Below are 12,508 nucleotides of genomic sequence, written 5' to 3'. Positions count from 1 at the left end.
AATCAACTCTACTTATTATAACGACTTAAACTTCATAATCTCTATAATCTTTTTCTCTCATTTTCTCATATCATTAATCTTTTGATTATATTATTTTTGGATGATGGACAATCGAATAAAACATTGGAAATAACTTTCCTAATGCAAAGGTAAGCAAAAAAAATTCAAATTGTATGATGTTTTCAATTTTTATTTTTTGGGTAGACCAACCACGCCATGTTCCACTCTTAAAAGAAAAAAAAATAACACACAGTCATTTGTTGGAATGATTTCAAACTTTGAACCAAATCAAAAACGCTGAAGGAAAAAGAAGGTAAAATTTAAGAATAACTGGTGTTGATGTCCTTCTTACATGTTTTCATTCAGTAAGACTCAAAAATCCATACATCTTTAATATGGCCCAAACATGCCATATGAAAATATTTGGAAAAAAAGAAAAGAAAAAGGGAAACACAATGATAAGCAAGCAATAGCAAGACTCTTGATTTGGAAAGCAGCTGATAGGAAGAAGCAGATTATTGATCAACAGCAAGCAGAGAGGGAAGTACATAGTTTACTCTTGGGGTTTTTCCCACTTCAAGGGCTTGACCACTTCCCATGAGAAGTCAGGGTCATCTCTACCAAAGTGTCCATAAGCAGCTGTCTTCAAATACCTGCCATTGCCACCCCTCTTGAGGTCCAGGTTAATGGCAATCATTCCAGGCCTAAAATCAAAGGTCTCCTTTACCAATTTTAGAATCTCCTTGTCCGGAATCTTTCCAGTGGCATAAGTGTCAACAAACACTGATAGTGGCTCAGGAACACCAATTGCATATGAGACCTGCACTATGCACCTTCTAGCGAGGCCACTGGCAACAATGCTTTTAGCAGCCTGCCTAACAATGTACGCACCACTCCTGTCTACCTTGGTAGGGTCCTTGCCGGAGAAGGCACCACCACCATGGGCTCCCCAACCACCATAGGTGTCAATGATGATTTTTCGGCCAGTGAGACCTGCATCACCGTGAGGCCCACCTATGACAAATCGACCTGATGGGTTAAGATGGAAAATAGTCTTCTCATCAAGGTACTTCTCAGGAACAACAGGCTTAATAACATGTTTTTTGAGGTCAGCAGCAATCTCATCATTAGTAACAGTTTCATCATGCTGAGTAGAAATAAGAACAGTGTGGACACGGATTGGAACCATAGCACCATGGTCATTGTAGTATTCAACAGTGACTTGGGTTTTGCCATCAGGTCTCAACCATGCCAAGGTACCATTCTTGCGAACTTCTGTGAGACGAGCACCAATCTTGGTGGCAAGAACATGGCTTAGAGGCATAAGCTCAGTGGTCTCATCAGTGGCATAACCAAACATGTGACCCTGGTCTCCTGCACCAATTTCCTCAGGCCGCTTGGTGAGGTGGCCATGGACACCCTGGGCAATATCAGGGCTCTGTTGCTCAATGTTAACCAGGACCTTGCAATTGTCAGCATCAAGGCCAACATCATCTGAAACAAATCCAATGTTACGGCAGGTGTTTCGTACAATCTTCTCATAGTCCACTTTGGCTTTGGTTGTAATCTCTCCAAAGACCATGACCATGTTGGTCTTGGTGCAAGTCTCACAGGCAACTTTGCTGTCAGGATCTTGTTCAAGGCAAGCATCAAGCACTGCATCAGAAATCTGATCACAGAGCTTATCAGGGTGTCCCTCATTCACAGACTCGGAAGTAAATAGGAAGGTCTCCATTCTTACAAGCTGCAAAAGGACCAAAATCAGAATAGCAAATACCTCAGCAAATAACTGAGCAGTAGCTAAGCAACATATAGGGATGTAATACTAAGAGAACAATCTTTACTAAAAGTATGGAATAAAACATCAGGCCCATGCTACAAGATTGATTTTCTTGGAGAATATGAACGCTTAACTGAACAGATTTTTCATAAACTTTTGCATTCCCAGAAGTAATTATACTAAAGAAAAAGTCGTCAGACAAGTTTCTATGACACACCCATTAAAAGAGAAAAACTAATAAGCTCTATCACTAGGAGGATCAGTCATGTTAACCAGAATTTACAGAAATTGCCAAAAATCTAGACTCGGATCTAAAGAGCATGAAAGTAACATTCTTCTTCCAGCTCAAGCAATTAGAGACTAGTAACACTACTGAAAGCAAGTAAAACTGTAAAAGAGTTTGGTGCAAAACTAGGAAACTCAATGAAAACTTAAGCATAAGATTTTAAAACCAAGAAACAAGAATCAGAAGTCAGAGCTATCACCATACACTCTCAACCAATCACAGGATTAGGTGCCAAAGACATGAACTTTTGCCTCATTTCTCTTATATGAAGATATTTAGATCAATTCAAATGTCCTCATTACAAACAAAACAAAGAAATGTAATTTCAGATGAAATTGTACAAAAAGAATCAACATTTGGAGTCAAACTGGTAAGTTCAAAACTGAGCCCCCACAAAATTATTAAACTCACATACCAATTTTGCTCATTCCCACTTAACAAAAACAAAAAGAACAAAACTAATAGTTTTCAAAACTAATTGTAATGCAACCAGCAACCTTAAGAGAACCAAAGACAAGAGACTTTACCACAAATTACTAAGAAAACACAAATCAACTCAAAACAAGAAGACTCACTAATAATTCAGAAATTACTAAAAGACAGTTATAAGAAAAACCAAACAACCCAAATCTCCAAAAACCCAGATTTTCAAAGTTCATGACAACTTTGAAAATAAAAGACTCAAGCTGATTGCAAAACCAAGTGAATTACAGCATTAAGCCAAAAAATCAAATGAGAAACAAGAAAGCAAAAGCCTGCATGAAAGTTTATGATTCCTAATGCTTACTTACTAAGCTAGTTTGATGGTGTCCCAAAGCTCGACTCTTTGCCGCTCTCAGAGCGAGGCTTCTGGCTCGTATTTATAGACAATGGCATTGTACCACTTAATTGACGGTTAATGCGTGTCTTATGGGGTCCAGACTCCATTTTTAAGAGGCTGACATAGAAGGAAGATTATGGCCGTTGGATGAGGATGGATCGACGGCTGGGATTGAAGGGAGTCGGTGGGTAAAAGCGACAGACCCTCCGATAATCCGATTTGGCTTGGATGATGGGATGGAAGTTTGCATTTGCAGTCTCTTTTTTGTTCACACCTAAAATTGAGTATCCATCACGAATTAAATAAATAAAAAATTGTAAAATTATTTTTGTGCATATTTAATGTGCATGGGGTGGGTGGGTTATTTGGGGGGTTTACCAACTCCGGATGTGAATTTGAGCTCAATTCTTTTTGTTATTAACTTTTGTTTTGTTTTTTTTTTTTTTTTTCGAAATCACATATTATGATGATTAAAAATCATATTAATGTCTTTACCCTCTTTGATAAAAAAAATTAAAAATGTCTTTGTTCATGTGCTCCATGCATGCTGCAAAAAGCTTATACGTAATACATTATAAATCAATTCATTATTAATAAGTAAATCATACTGACACATTATTTAATAAACAAATTTAATAACTTGAGCTAACATTATTGTTAATATAAAATGCATACTCATAATAGAAACGTTTTTTGAGGCAGTATAAACCAAAATATTTGCTTAATTTTAGTTTGATTATTAGATGAGATTTTTTTTTTTAGATGCAAGATTAATCATCCCCATGATAATCAAATTTAAAAGCTATTATGTTCATGGAATCAAATTTCGAAAATTTCTTTAAAATTTTCATTTTTTAAAAGTTTTGAAATATTACCGAAACGAAATTATCAAAATTTTGTTAAAAATTTCAATTTTTTTAGTTTAAAATTTCAACGAAATAAAAAAATCTTTCTAAATTTTTATATTTTTAAACCTTCGAAGTCCAAAATTTAATGCTTATATTTTTAGTTAGGTGGGCAATTTGGGTTTTATATTTAAAATTTATTTATTCTGGGTGTGGTGTGACGTACCTTAGTTGCGTAAGAATCAATAAGACACATCTAATCACAAAAGGGCATAAATATTAGTAATCTCATTTACTTATAAATTAATAAGATCATGGTCATGGGTAGGGCTATCTCATTATTTCATCAAGTATTGGAGTCCACGTTGTTTACACATCTTGCAAATGGTCTCCACCTAACACCCCTTTGATTTACACCAAAGAAAGAAAAAAACAATGGTACTGTTAAAAATTGGTTGTTGGTTTATGGTTGGTCTAATTTGAGCTAATAAAGAGAAAAAGAAGCTTACATCAGAAAGAGAAAGATAAAATATAAAAAAGAAGTTTAATGTATAGTTGAATCTAACGTGATGTCACAAAGAAAGCTTTACATTCCTTTCATTTGTTTTTATTTTGATAATTTATTTTTTAAATCGTTCATGCATTTGCTTTCATAAAGATGATAAAATAGTGGGTTTTCAAATAAAAAATTAGGCATAAATTTAATTTAGACACATAACTATATAAGCTATTTAAACGGGGTCCATGAACTTTAAATTATTTCAAATATACACCCGATCTATTATCTAAATTGAAAAATGAATTTATATCCATTGATTCGTTGAGAAATCAGTTAAATGACAGCTTGGCTTTTGCTGGCCAGGATTACTTGACGACGTAGCGCTATCTTAGCAAACATTTTCCGCCGAATGAGCGACACGGGCCCATAATTTAATAATAATAGAGAGAGTGAGAGTTTGTGGGCCTGTGTCAGGAGTTAGGTGGACCCGTGTCGCTCATTTCCCGCTAAATGAGCGACACAGGTCCACCTAACCCATGATACGGGTCCACAAACTCATCATTTTTTTCTCGCTCGTTGAACACAAATGAGAGATTTATATTCGAATTTGGGAGAAAACGTGATTTTTTTGGAGACTAAATGGTCAGGAGAGCGTTTGACGAGCGGGAAGGAGGTGATGGGTGTGTGGACCCGTGTCAAGTGGACATGTGTTACTCATTTGGAAGGAAATGTATGCTGAGTTGGTGCCACGTCGCCAATTAATCTCTGTTAGCAAAAGCCAAGTTGACATTTAACTGATCTCTCAATAAATTGATGGACGAAATTTCATTTTTCAATTTACATAATAAATCAGGTGTATATTTGAAATATTTGAAAATTTGTGGACCCCATTGAAATAGCATATATAGTTACGTGTCTAAATTGAATTTATGCCAAAAAATTAATTAGTGATTTTTTCATGTTTCATGTCCCTTCTATTCTGCGTTTCTCCACTTTAACAGACGGCGTCGTTCTGGGTGCATATGTAGACTCAACTGAAAAACAAAAAAAATTCATTCAGTGTGCGGTGAGCGTGGATCGAACACGCGACCTTCAGATCTTCAGTCTGACGCTCTCCCAACTGAGCTATCCCCGCATGCTTATTTACTGAGATGATAAGTTTATTTATATAGTTTATGATACAATAATATCTTTGCGAGATAAAATCGGATCCTCACCGTTCGTCTTGTTCAAATATTTTTGGTCATAACATTAACCATTCATCTTGCTCCTTTCACAAACTACTATACCAAACAGTTTACACTTATCTGTGATTTATATAAACTCTTATAGCCTTTAGCCTTTAGCCTTAGCAACTACAAAAATCACATTATTGACAGGTACGTAACCACTCATTAAATTTGTTCAAACAAACTTAATTGAATAGATAAACAGCCTAATAGCAACAAGATCACAAATATAATGCATATAAATGTCACAGTAATCAGATATTCAAAGTGATAAAAGAGCTGTTTACTCTAATATGTCCAGAAAAAGTTTTTCTATGAATTTCTAACTCCTTCCAGTTCCGGGTACATGAAAACTTTGCATTCACGGATGCAAAAAGGAAGACCCAAGTCATCAATCTATTTTGCATACCTAGTAACCAAAAGATTCGAGACCACTTCAAATTATAATCTGCTGTCACAACTCCCTCAACATCTACAAGAAAACATACAGACCACGTATGACACAGATAAAAACACATTCATACAAAAGGAGATGGTCCATCTGGTGCCAGCCCTCAAGATAACAAAATGGAAGTTCTCCACTAGGATTGGACAACTCATCGTTTTGTACGGTCTCTCCTGGTCATTGTCACGAGTCTACGACCACCTCCGTTTTGCCAAACTCCACCTGGCAACCGTTCAGGTGGGTCCTTGTCTTCATTTGTTTTTTCTTCTATCTGGTCAGGACCGGTTTCAGAATCACCAAGGCGGTTTCTAAGGAACTTTGATGTCTTTTTCTTTTGCTTATTGCCTCCTCCCCCAGTCCCCAAATTTTTCTTTGAGCTGCTACCTGCTGACTGAGAACCACTCTGACCCATCAACATTGGATTCCTAGATTCCAGGTTGATCTGTTCATCATCAACTGATATCTTCGACTTGCCTTTGGTAGAACGATAACCATCCTTCAATAAGACCGCTGCATCTTCTTCTGGCGGCTTATAATTTGATTGCAAATCCCTCATATCGCTGATAGCACAATCTGACAAAGCATCTTTCGAACTACGAATTCCATTATCTTCACACTTTTCCTTGCCTTTCTTGGAACTTTTGTTCCTTGACTTGCCACTGCCATTACTCAAACTGATTTCATGAGAACCATTGCTTCTCATATTAAAATTGTAAGTCTCAACAAGCTCCCTTTGCTTCTCAGCATCAGGACAGAGTTTAGCTATCTCAACAACCAAATGTGAAAGGCCAAACTGGTAGACATAGGCAAGATATTCTCCTGTGTTAATTAAATCCTTGCGGTACTCTGCAGAGATTTCTTTAAATGCAGCAAATTTGTTCTCATCAAATTCTAAAGCATCACGGATTTTTTCCACAAGAGACTTGTTGGCAGTGTGAACATTTCCAGCCTTCAGCATTCTGAGACTACTTGCAGGTACTTTACTAGTTTGAGAAGCAGAAATAGAAGGAAAATCAGAGTCCAAAGACCCTTTTTTGAAAAGACTTGGAGCTGAAGCAGAGTGGGTGACCTTACTGGTGCTAGCTGAATTCCTTGGACTAGAAAAATTAGACGATACAAACCCATTCACTGCTGCTTGTCTAAAGGGACCAGAGTTGGCATATCCAGAAGGTACAGATCTATTAGTTGTTGCAGTATTGCTCTGGGAAAATATGGGAAAACTAGTTGATGATATGAGCCCAGAGTCTGAAAAGGGTTTTATCCGGTGAGAACTACTCGCAGATGATTTATGTTGACGACTTCCTATGCGCCAAGCCTGAGAAGAATTAACGACAGTTACATTGTTAAGGCGACGAATGCGAGAAGCCATTGTGCTGCCACCCAATTCTGCAGGACCATTTCTAAATTTCTGTTGTCTGCCACTTTGAGCCAGGGGAAGTGGAGGGAAGGCTGAGGCTTGTGGTAGTTCATTCCGTGAGTTTTCTCTTAAAGTGTGAGAACATCTTGAAGATGGCTCAGATTCTATAGTAGCTAATGACTCAAAAGGGCCAACAATAGTTTCAGATTCACTTGTTTCTTGGTGATTAAAAACTGCTTGGGCACTAGACGATGTATTACGAAGCCTTACTGCATTGGCTGCATCAAGACTAGCTTGAATGGTCAATGAAAGTTGATTGTCTGCAGAATCAAAACGAGAGCCACGTCCTCTACCATGACGATCTTGCTCATTACTTCTTCTAAACTGGAAGCTCATTGGTATCTGCTTTAAGAATAAGTAAGCACACAATTACATCTACATCATTTAAGATGAATGAAAAATTGAGGATGCAAGTTAATACAGGACATGGCTACAAAATACCTATAATGGAGTGGACATAGCAAAGAAAGCAAGAATAATAAGAAACCTACCAACTATAACTGTCAAATGAGTTATATATCAGATACAAACCTGAAAAGCAACATTACGACGGGAGCGAGACATGTTCCCTCCATGTTCCATGGCATTATGCCTCTGCATATGCAAACTCAGGTGAGAATAACCTCAACATAACATAACAAGAAAAATCATATATAATGTTTGCATCAAATTTTAAAATTAACAACAAAAAGAAAGGCAAACAAAGACTGAGTTAAATGCACTAAGATGTCACCTTCATTTCAGATTCAGCTGCAAAAACAACAAACTTTTTTGTCAGACACGTCTCATCCTTGCACAAGAAATGCGCTTGATCAAAATGATTCTGTAAAATAGACTTTTCTGTCAACTAAGAATAAAATCTTAAGTATGAATTTTAATTGAAAAGCATAGATAATAATGAGCTGAAACAGAAAACAACTGGCCTCCAAGTCATCATAGTTATTATAGTATTCATATTGTCCTGGATGCTGCCTGCATTGAACATGCACAGGTTTAAGTTTGCATAACTTTTAAATTGAATATTTACCTCCTCCAAGAATATTAAACAGAAAAGGTTACCTTTGGCATATATGGCAAGTATAATGCTCGGTGGACATGTGCATGTACAGCTCATTCTCTCCATAAAATGGATTTCTACAAAACTCACACATAGGATGTCCATTAAATCCACCTCTTTCACTCTCACTGCCATCTACCTCTGAATCACCTGTCTCTGTATGCCGATCCAATTGTGCTTTAGTATACAACTTTTGCTCACAGATAAATATCTGTATTACAACTTAAAGTCAGAGACATGAAGGTGAAAATATCAAGCATCAGCATTCAAGGTTCATGGTTCACACTTCTGAATGACAGAATAATTTTAGCAAGATACCAGACTACAACTTTATAAACCCCCTACAAAAATAAATATAGGCATAAATTCAATTTAGACACATAACTATATAAGCTATTTCAACGGGATCCATGAACTTTAAAATATTTCAAATATACACCCGATTTATTATCTAAATAGAAAAATGAATTTATGTCCATTGATTCGTTGAGAGATCAGTTAAATGACAGCTTGGTTTTTGTTGACCGGGATTACTTGGCGAGGTGGCGCTATCTCAGTAAACATTTCCCGCCAAATAAGCGACACGGGTCCACAATTTAATAATAATAGAGAGAGAGAGATAGAGAGTTTGTGGGCCCGTGTCAGGGGTTAGGTGGACTCGTGTCGCTCATTTCGAGGGCTTATTTCCCGCCAAATGAGCGACACAGGTCCACCTAACCCCTGACACGGGTCCACAAACTCATCATCTCTTTCTCGCTTGTTGAACACAAGTGAGGGATTTATATTCGAATTTGGGGAAAAACGTAATGTTTTTTGAGACTAAATGGTCAAGAGAGCGTTCGACGAGCGGGAAAGAGGTGATGGGTGTGTGGGCCCGTGTCAAGTGGACATATGTTGCTCATTTGGCGGGAAATGTATGCTGAGTTGGTGCCACGTCGCCAATTAATCCCCGTTAGCAAAAGCCAGACTGACATTTAACTGATCTCTCAATAAATTGATGGACGAAATTTCATTTTTCAATTTACATAATAAATCAGGTGTATATTTGAAATATTTGAAAGTTCGTGGACCCCGTTGAAATAGCATATATAGTTATGTGTCTAAATTGAATTTATGCCATAAATATATAACAAAAACAGTTGAAAGAAGAGTGTTAAGTGATATCTCATCTCTGTCCAACATAAGAATAACCAGTACCCCATATCACTAGTTATCATATAAGGTCAGCAGCAAAAATGCATAACCTAAAGCCACACCGTAATATTCTCTAAATGGATCTTCCTGAAGTAGCACATATGAGATACAACAATTATTCATCATATATGTTGTGTCATCTAAATGTGTCTCACCTTCCTACTCCCCAAACACAGACTGCACATGAATAGCCCATGCCGATGGAACAAATGATTTTTCAGCAGCTCAACATTTTTAAACTCCCTTTTTGTCTTTGACCCTTCACTCCTCTGTTCATTTATTTTGTCACAAATGCTACACGATAGCCTGCACATTGCCTTTATCGTCTTGTAATGATCCAGATCATCGAAAAATGCTTGTGTTCCTTCATGATACCAGTAAAGTCCAACTGGCCCCTCCATGGGATCAGCTGGAAAAACTGAAAAGTCATTTACCATCCTCGTATAGTCGCCTAAAGCCTGGGAGAAAAAAAGAAAAGAAATTGTAGGAGAAGAAAACATTTTAAAAAGTAATTTACATATAGGCTATAGCGGTAATTTTGCACAATTATTGATCATATATTCTTAGACGCACAGTGTAAGAATAGTACTTATTCTATTCTTCAGTATTCTCCACTACCTTGGCCAAAAAAAAAAGTATTCCCCACTACCAAAGACCGAAGACGTAAGTTAATCACAGAAAATACTATAAGAAACCGATTCTAAATTAAATTGGATTTGGATCCAACAAGATAGAAATTTATAACACTGGAATATACATGTTGATTTGTCTGACATTGTAATTATACCAAACGAAAACAACAATTTGCAATTTAAACCATGTAAGCAGTGTAATCAGTGACAATGCTAACCTTCGTGACAAAGATGATCCTAGATTCACTCTTGCAGATACAACAATTGGAATCTCCACAGATGAAACGAAGCCTAATAATGCAGGTGGAGCAGACCTCGCGATGGCCACAGGGCCCATATGCTACCCATTGAAGTGTCTCCGCACAAACAGCACAGCTATCATCCATTGTATCTCTTCTCTTTTCTGCAAAATAGAATTTTATTGAAGAAGAAAAACATCTTCCGCAGGAAAAATTGTAATAGTGCCAACCTTTCCACAACAGAAAAACATCATGTGATTCCACACAAAAAAAAAAAAAAAAAAGGAGGATAAAGCACCTAAGTACATGAACAAAAATCCACACTCAGCAAGAACAAACTATGGTCAAAGCTTATTGAATTGCCTATGTGTATGCACAGTTATTGGTGTGCTTCTGAATACAGTTATCTATTCATTCGTTTGTACATGTGATAAAAAATAAAACCCATTAATCCACTAAGCAAGAAACAGCTAAACTCTAAGGTTACCAAAACACATTGTTGAAACCTCTTTCCCTTCACAATTGCTTATCTTTCATGTCTAGGTGTGCGTTTGCATAGAGACATGTATGATACAATGAATGCAATTTACATACAAGCGTGATCAAAATAACCCATTAATCATTTATTCATTTCAAGCAAAACCCAGAGAATTACAAGCCATTACTCCTTTAACACATCTAAATCATACATATAAGCATTATTCAAAAATTTCCAAGTGATTCACATAGAGAGCCTCGGGGGCCGGTTTGTTTTTTAGCTGAGCCGAAGTATTTATGAGAGGGAAAATAGAATCACCTTACCTAACAAATACAGAAGATTTTCTCGCCCGGTACTTTCTCGGTATGGTCCTTTATTTTTCTTAGCAACCAAACAGATCCGTATGATTAACCAAGGAACTTTGACACTCTTTCTTTTTTGGTACTGTCGACCGTACAAATCACAAAGGCCAGGCAACTCTAAACGACGTCGTATTGGAATGTGACGGTTGGTGTCCCTTGCCCATTCTATTTCAATTTTCAACCCAAAATTTTGCTTTCTTTTTGGTTTTTGGTCATACTAAAAATCTGTTTTATTTGTTATTTTTTATCTTGAAGGGAGATTCAAATTTGCAGTCCCTTTCAATATTAGGAAAAATAAATTACCACTAGACTAATAGGAATTTACATTAATCTTAAGAAAAAATTGATGTGAAGAAAATATAAACACATAAATTCGTGTAGTTCACTCAATTAATATGATTAAGCTATATTCACGGGTGATAATAACCAATCCACTAAAAATGAAAGAAGAATATCACAGATTGAAAACTAAACAAGCTCGTCAGCCACCACATTCTTCTCCTGAAGAAATATAAACAAGCTCACAACACCAACTGTTTTTTTTTTTTTTTTATGGGTCATTTAAGGAAGACGTATAACATGTCTCTATATCAGTCCAATTTCTTTTAATTTCTTTTCTTTCTATTTTATACTCTCAATTAGACAGACATATTTCAATGAGTCGTTGACTCATTGGAATATATATAATATATTCATATTGTAATTATGCATTTACTCAATGTAAAGGATTTACTATTTTTCATTCAATATCCTTTTTTATAATTTGTGAGTATTAATTTACTGAGCCTGGGACTTGATTGAGACTGGAGCTCTCTCTTGTTTTTTCCTGGGAATCTGGGCCTAGATTTCTTCATGCACCTAACTAACTAGTTTTGATCAAAGCCCACACACAGGCTTGTTGACTTGAGCCGAGTCGCATGCTACAAAGTACATGTAACATGTGAGAGAGAGACTGACAATTGTTTTGAAAATAGACATTGGTAGTTCACTGATGCTTTCAAGTTTCAGCTTTTGGTGGCTAGCTTGTATAGTTTTAGTCACCTGAACTAGGCTCTGTTTAATTTAGTCACTTTGGACTGAAAGGAAGGAAAATCCCAATACAGTTTTACATGGTGGCATTTTGCTAAGAAATTGAACTGGGTTTACAACGAAATGGTGTATTACAAAGACTAATATACTATCAAAATATATATTTTTCCACTTATCAATGGTAATCCTCTCCTTT

The 12,508-nt window shown here is 36.4% G+C and overlaps 2 protein-coding genes and 1 non-coding gene across 4 annotated transcripts; all 3 read right to left on the bottom strand.

Annotated features, from left to right (window-relative positions):
• Positions 1 to 298: 298 nt before the first annotated feature.
• On the bottom strand, positions 299 to 3,004 carry LOC147281199 (S-adenosylmethionine synthase-like). Of its 2 annotated transcripts, none has more exons than XM_086249178.1 (2): positions 2,854 to 3,004; positions 299 to 1,744 (listed from the first exon to the last, which is right to left on the bottom strand). In XM_086249178.1, the coding sequence occupies exon 2, from the start codon at positions 1,733 to 1,735 to the stop codon at positions 554 to 556; it is 1,182 nt and encodes a 393-aa protein (XP_086105304.1). In that variant the 5' UTR covers positions 1,736 to 1,744; positions 2,854 to 3,004; the 3' UTR covers positions 299 to 553. The 2 variants fall into 2 exon arrangements, with proteins under 2 accessions (XP_086105304.1, XP_086105303.1); XM_086249177.1 differs by having other exon boundaries at positions 2,858 to 3,003.
• A 2,288-nt stretch (positions 3,005 to 5,292) lies between these two features.
• Positions 5,293 to 5,365, bottom strand: TRNAF-GAA (transfer RNA phenylalanine (anticodon GAA)). The gene has a single exon. It is a non-coding gene; the product is annotated as a tRNA-Phe (tRNA).
• Positions 5,366 to 5,720: 355 nt separating this feature from the next.
• Positions 5,721 to 11,347, bottom strand: LOC147281197 (uncharacterized). Its single transcript, XM_086247044.1, has 8 exons — positions 11,245 to 11,347; positions 10,423 to 10,607; positions 9,728 to 10,030; positions 8,381 to 8,589; positions 8,245 to 8,293; positions 8,055 to 8,144; positions 7,853 to 7,915; positions 5,721 to 7,663 (listed from the first exon to the last, which is right to left on the bottom strand). The coding sequence occupies exons 2-8, from the start codon at positions 10,588 to 10,590 to the stop codon at positions 6,056 to 6,058; spliced, it is 2,490 nt and encodes an 829-aa protein (XP_086103170.1). The 5' UTR covers positions 10,591 to 10,607; positions 11,245 to 11,347; the 3' UTR covers positions 5,721 to 6,055.
• Positions 11,348 to 12,508: the final 1,161 nt, after the last annotated feature.

Source organism: Dryas octopetala, chromosome 6 (assembly GCF_963921425.1).
Source record: "Dryas octopetala chromosome 6, drDryOcto1.1, whole genome shotgun sequence".
In the NCBI taxonomy this organism is placed as follows: Eukaryota; Viridiplantae; Streptophyta; class Magnoliopsida; order Rosales; family Rosaceae; genus Dryas; species Dryas octopetala.
Note: the sequence above shows the minus strand (reverse complement) of the source record. Positions and strands in the feature narration are given on the sequence as shown.

Bases quoted from the DNA above. Each gene is read 5' to 3' on its own strand.
- LOC147281199 (XM_086249178.1), bottom strand. From the start codon at position 1,735: ATGGAGACCTTCCTATTTACTTCCGAGTCTGTGAATGAGGGACACCCT.
- LOC147281197 (XM_086247044.1), bottom strand. From the start codon at position 10,590: ATGGATGATAGCTGTGCTGTTTGTGCGGAGACACTTCAATGGGTAGCA. The intron at 8,294-8,380 runs GTAACCTTTTCT...TGTTCAATGCAG, and splicing joins ACTTGCCATATATGCCAAAG to GCAGCATCCAGGACAATATG. The intron at 7,916-8,054 runs GTGACATCTTAG...TTGCATATGCAG, and splicing joins CAGCTGAATCTGAAATGAAG to AGGCATAATGCCATGGAACA.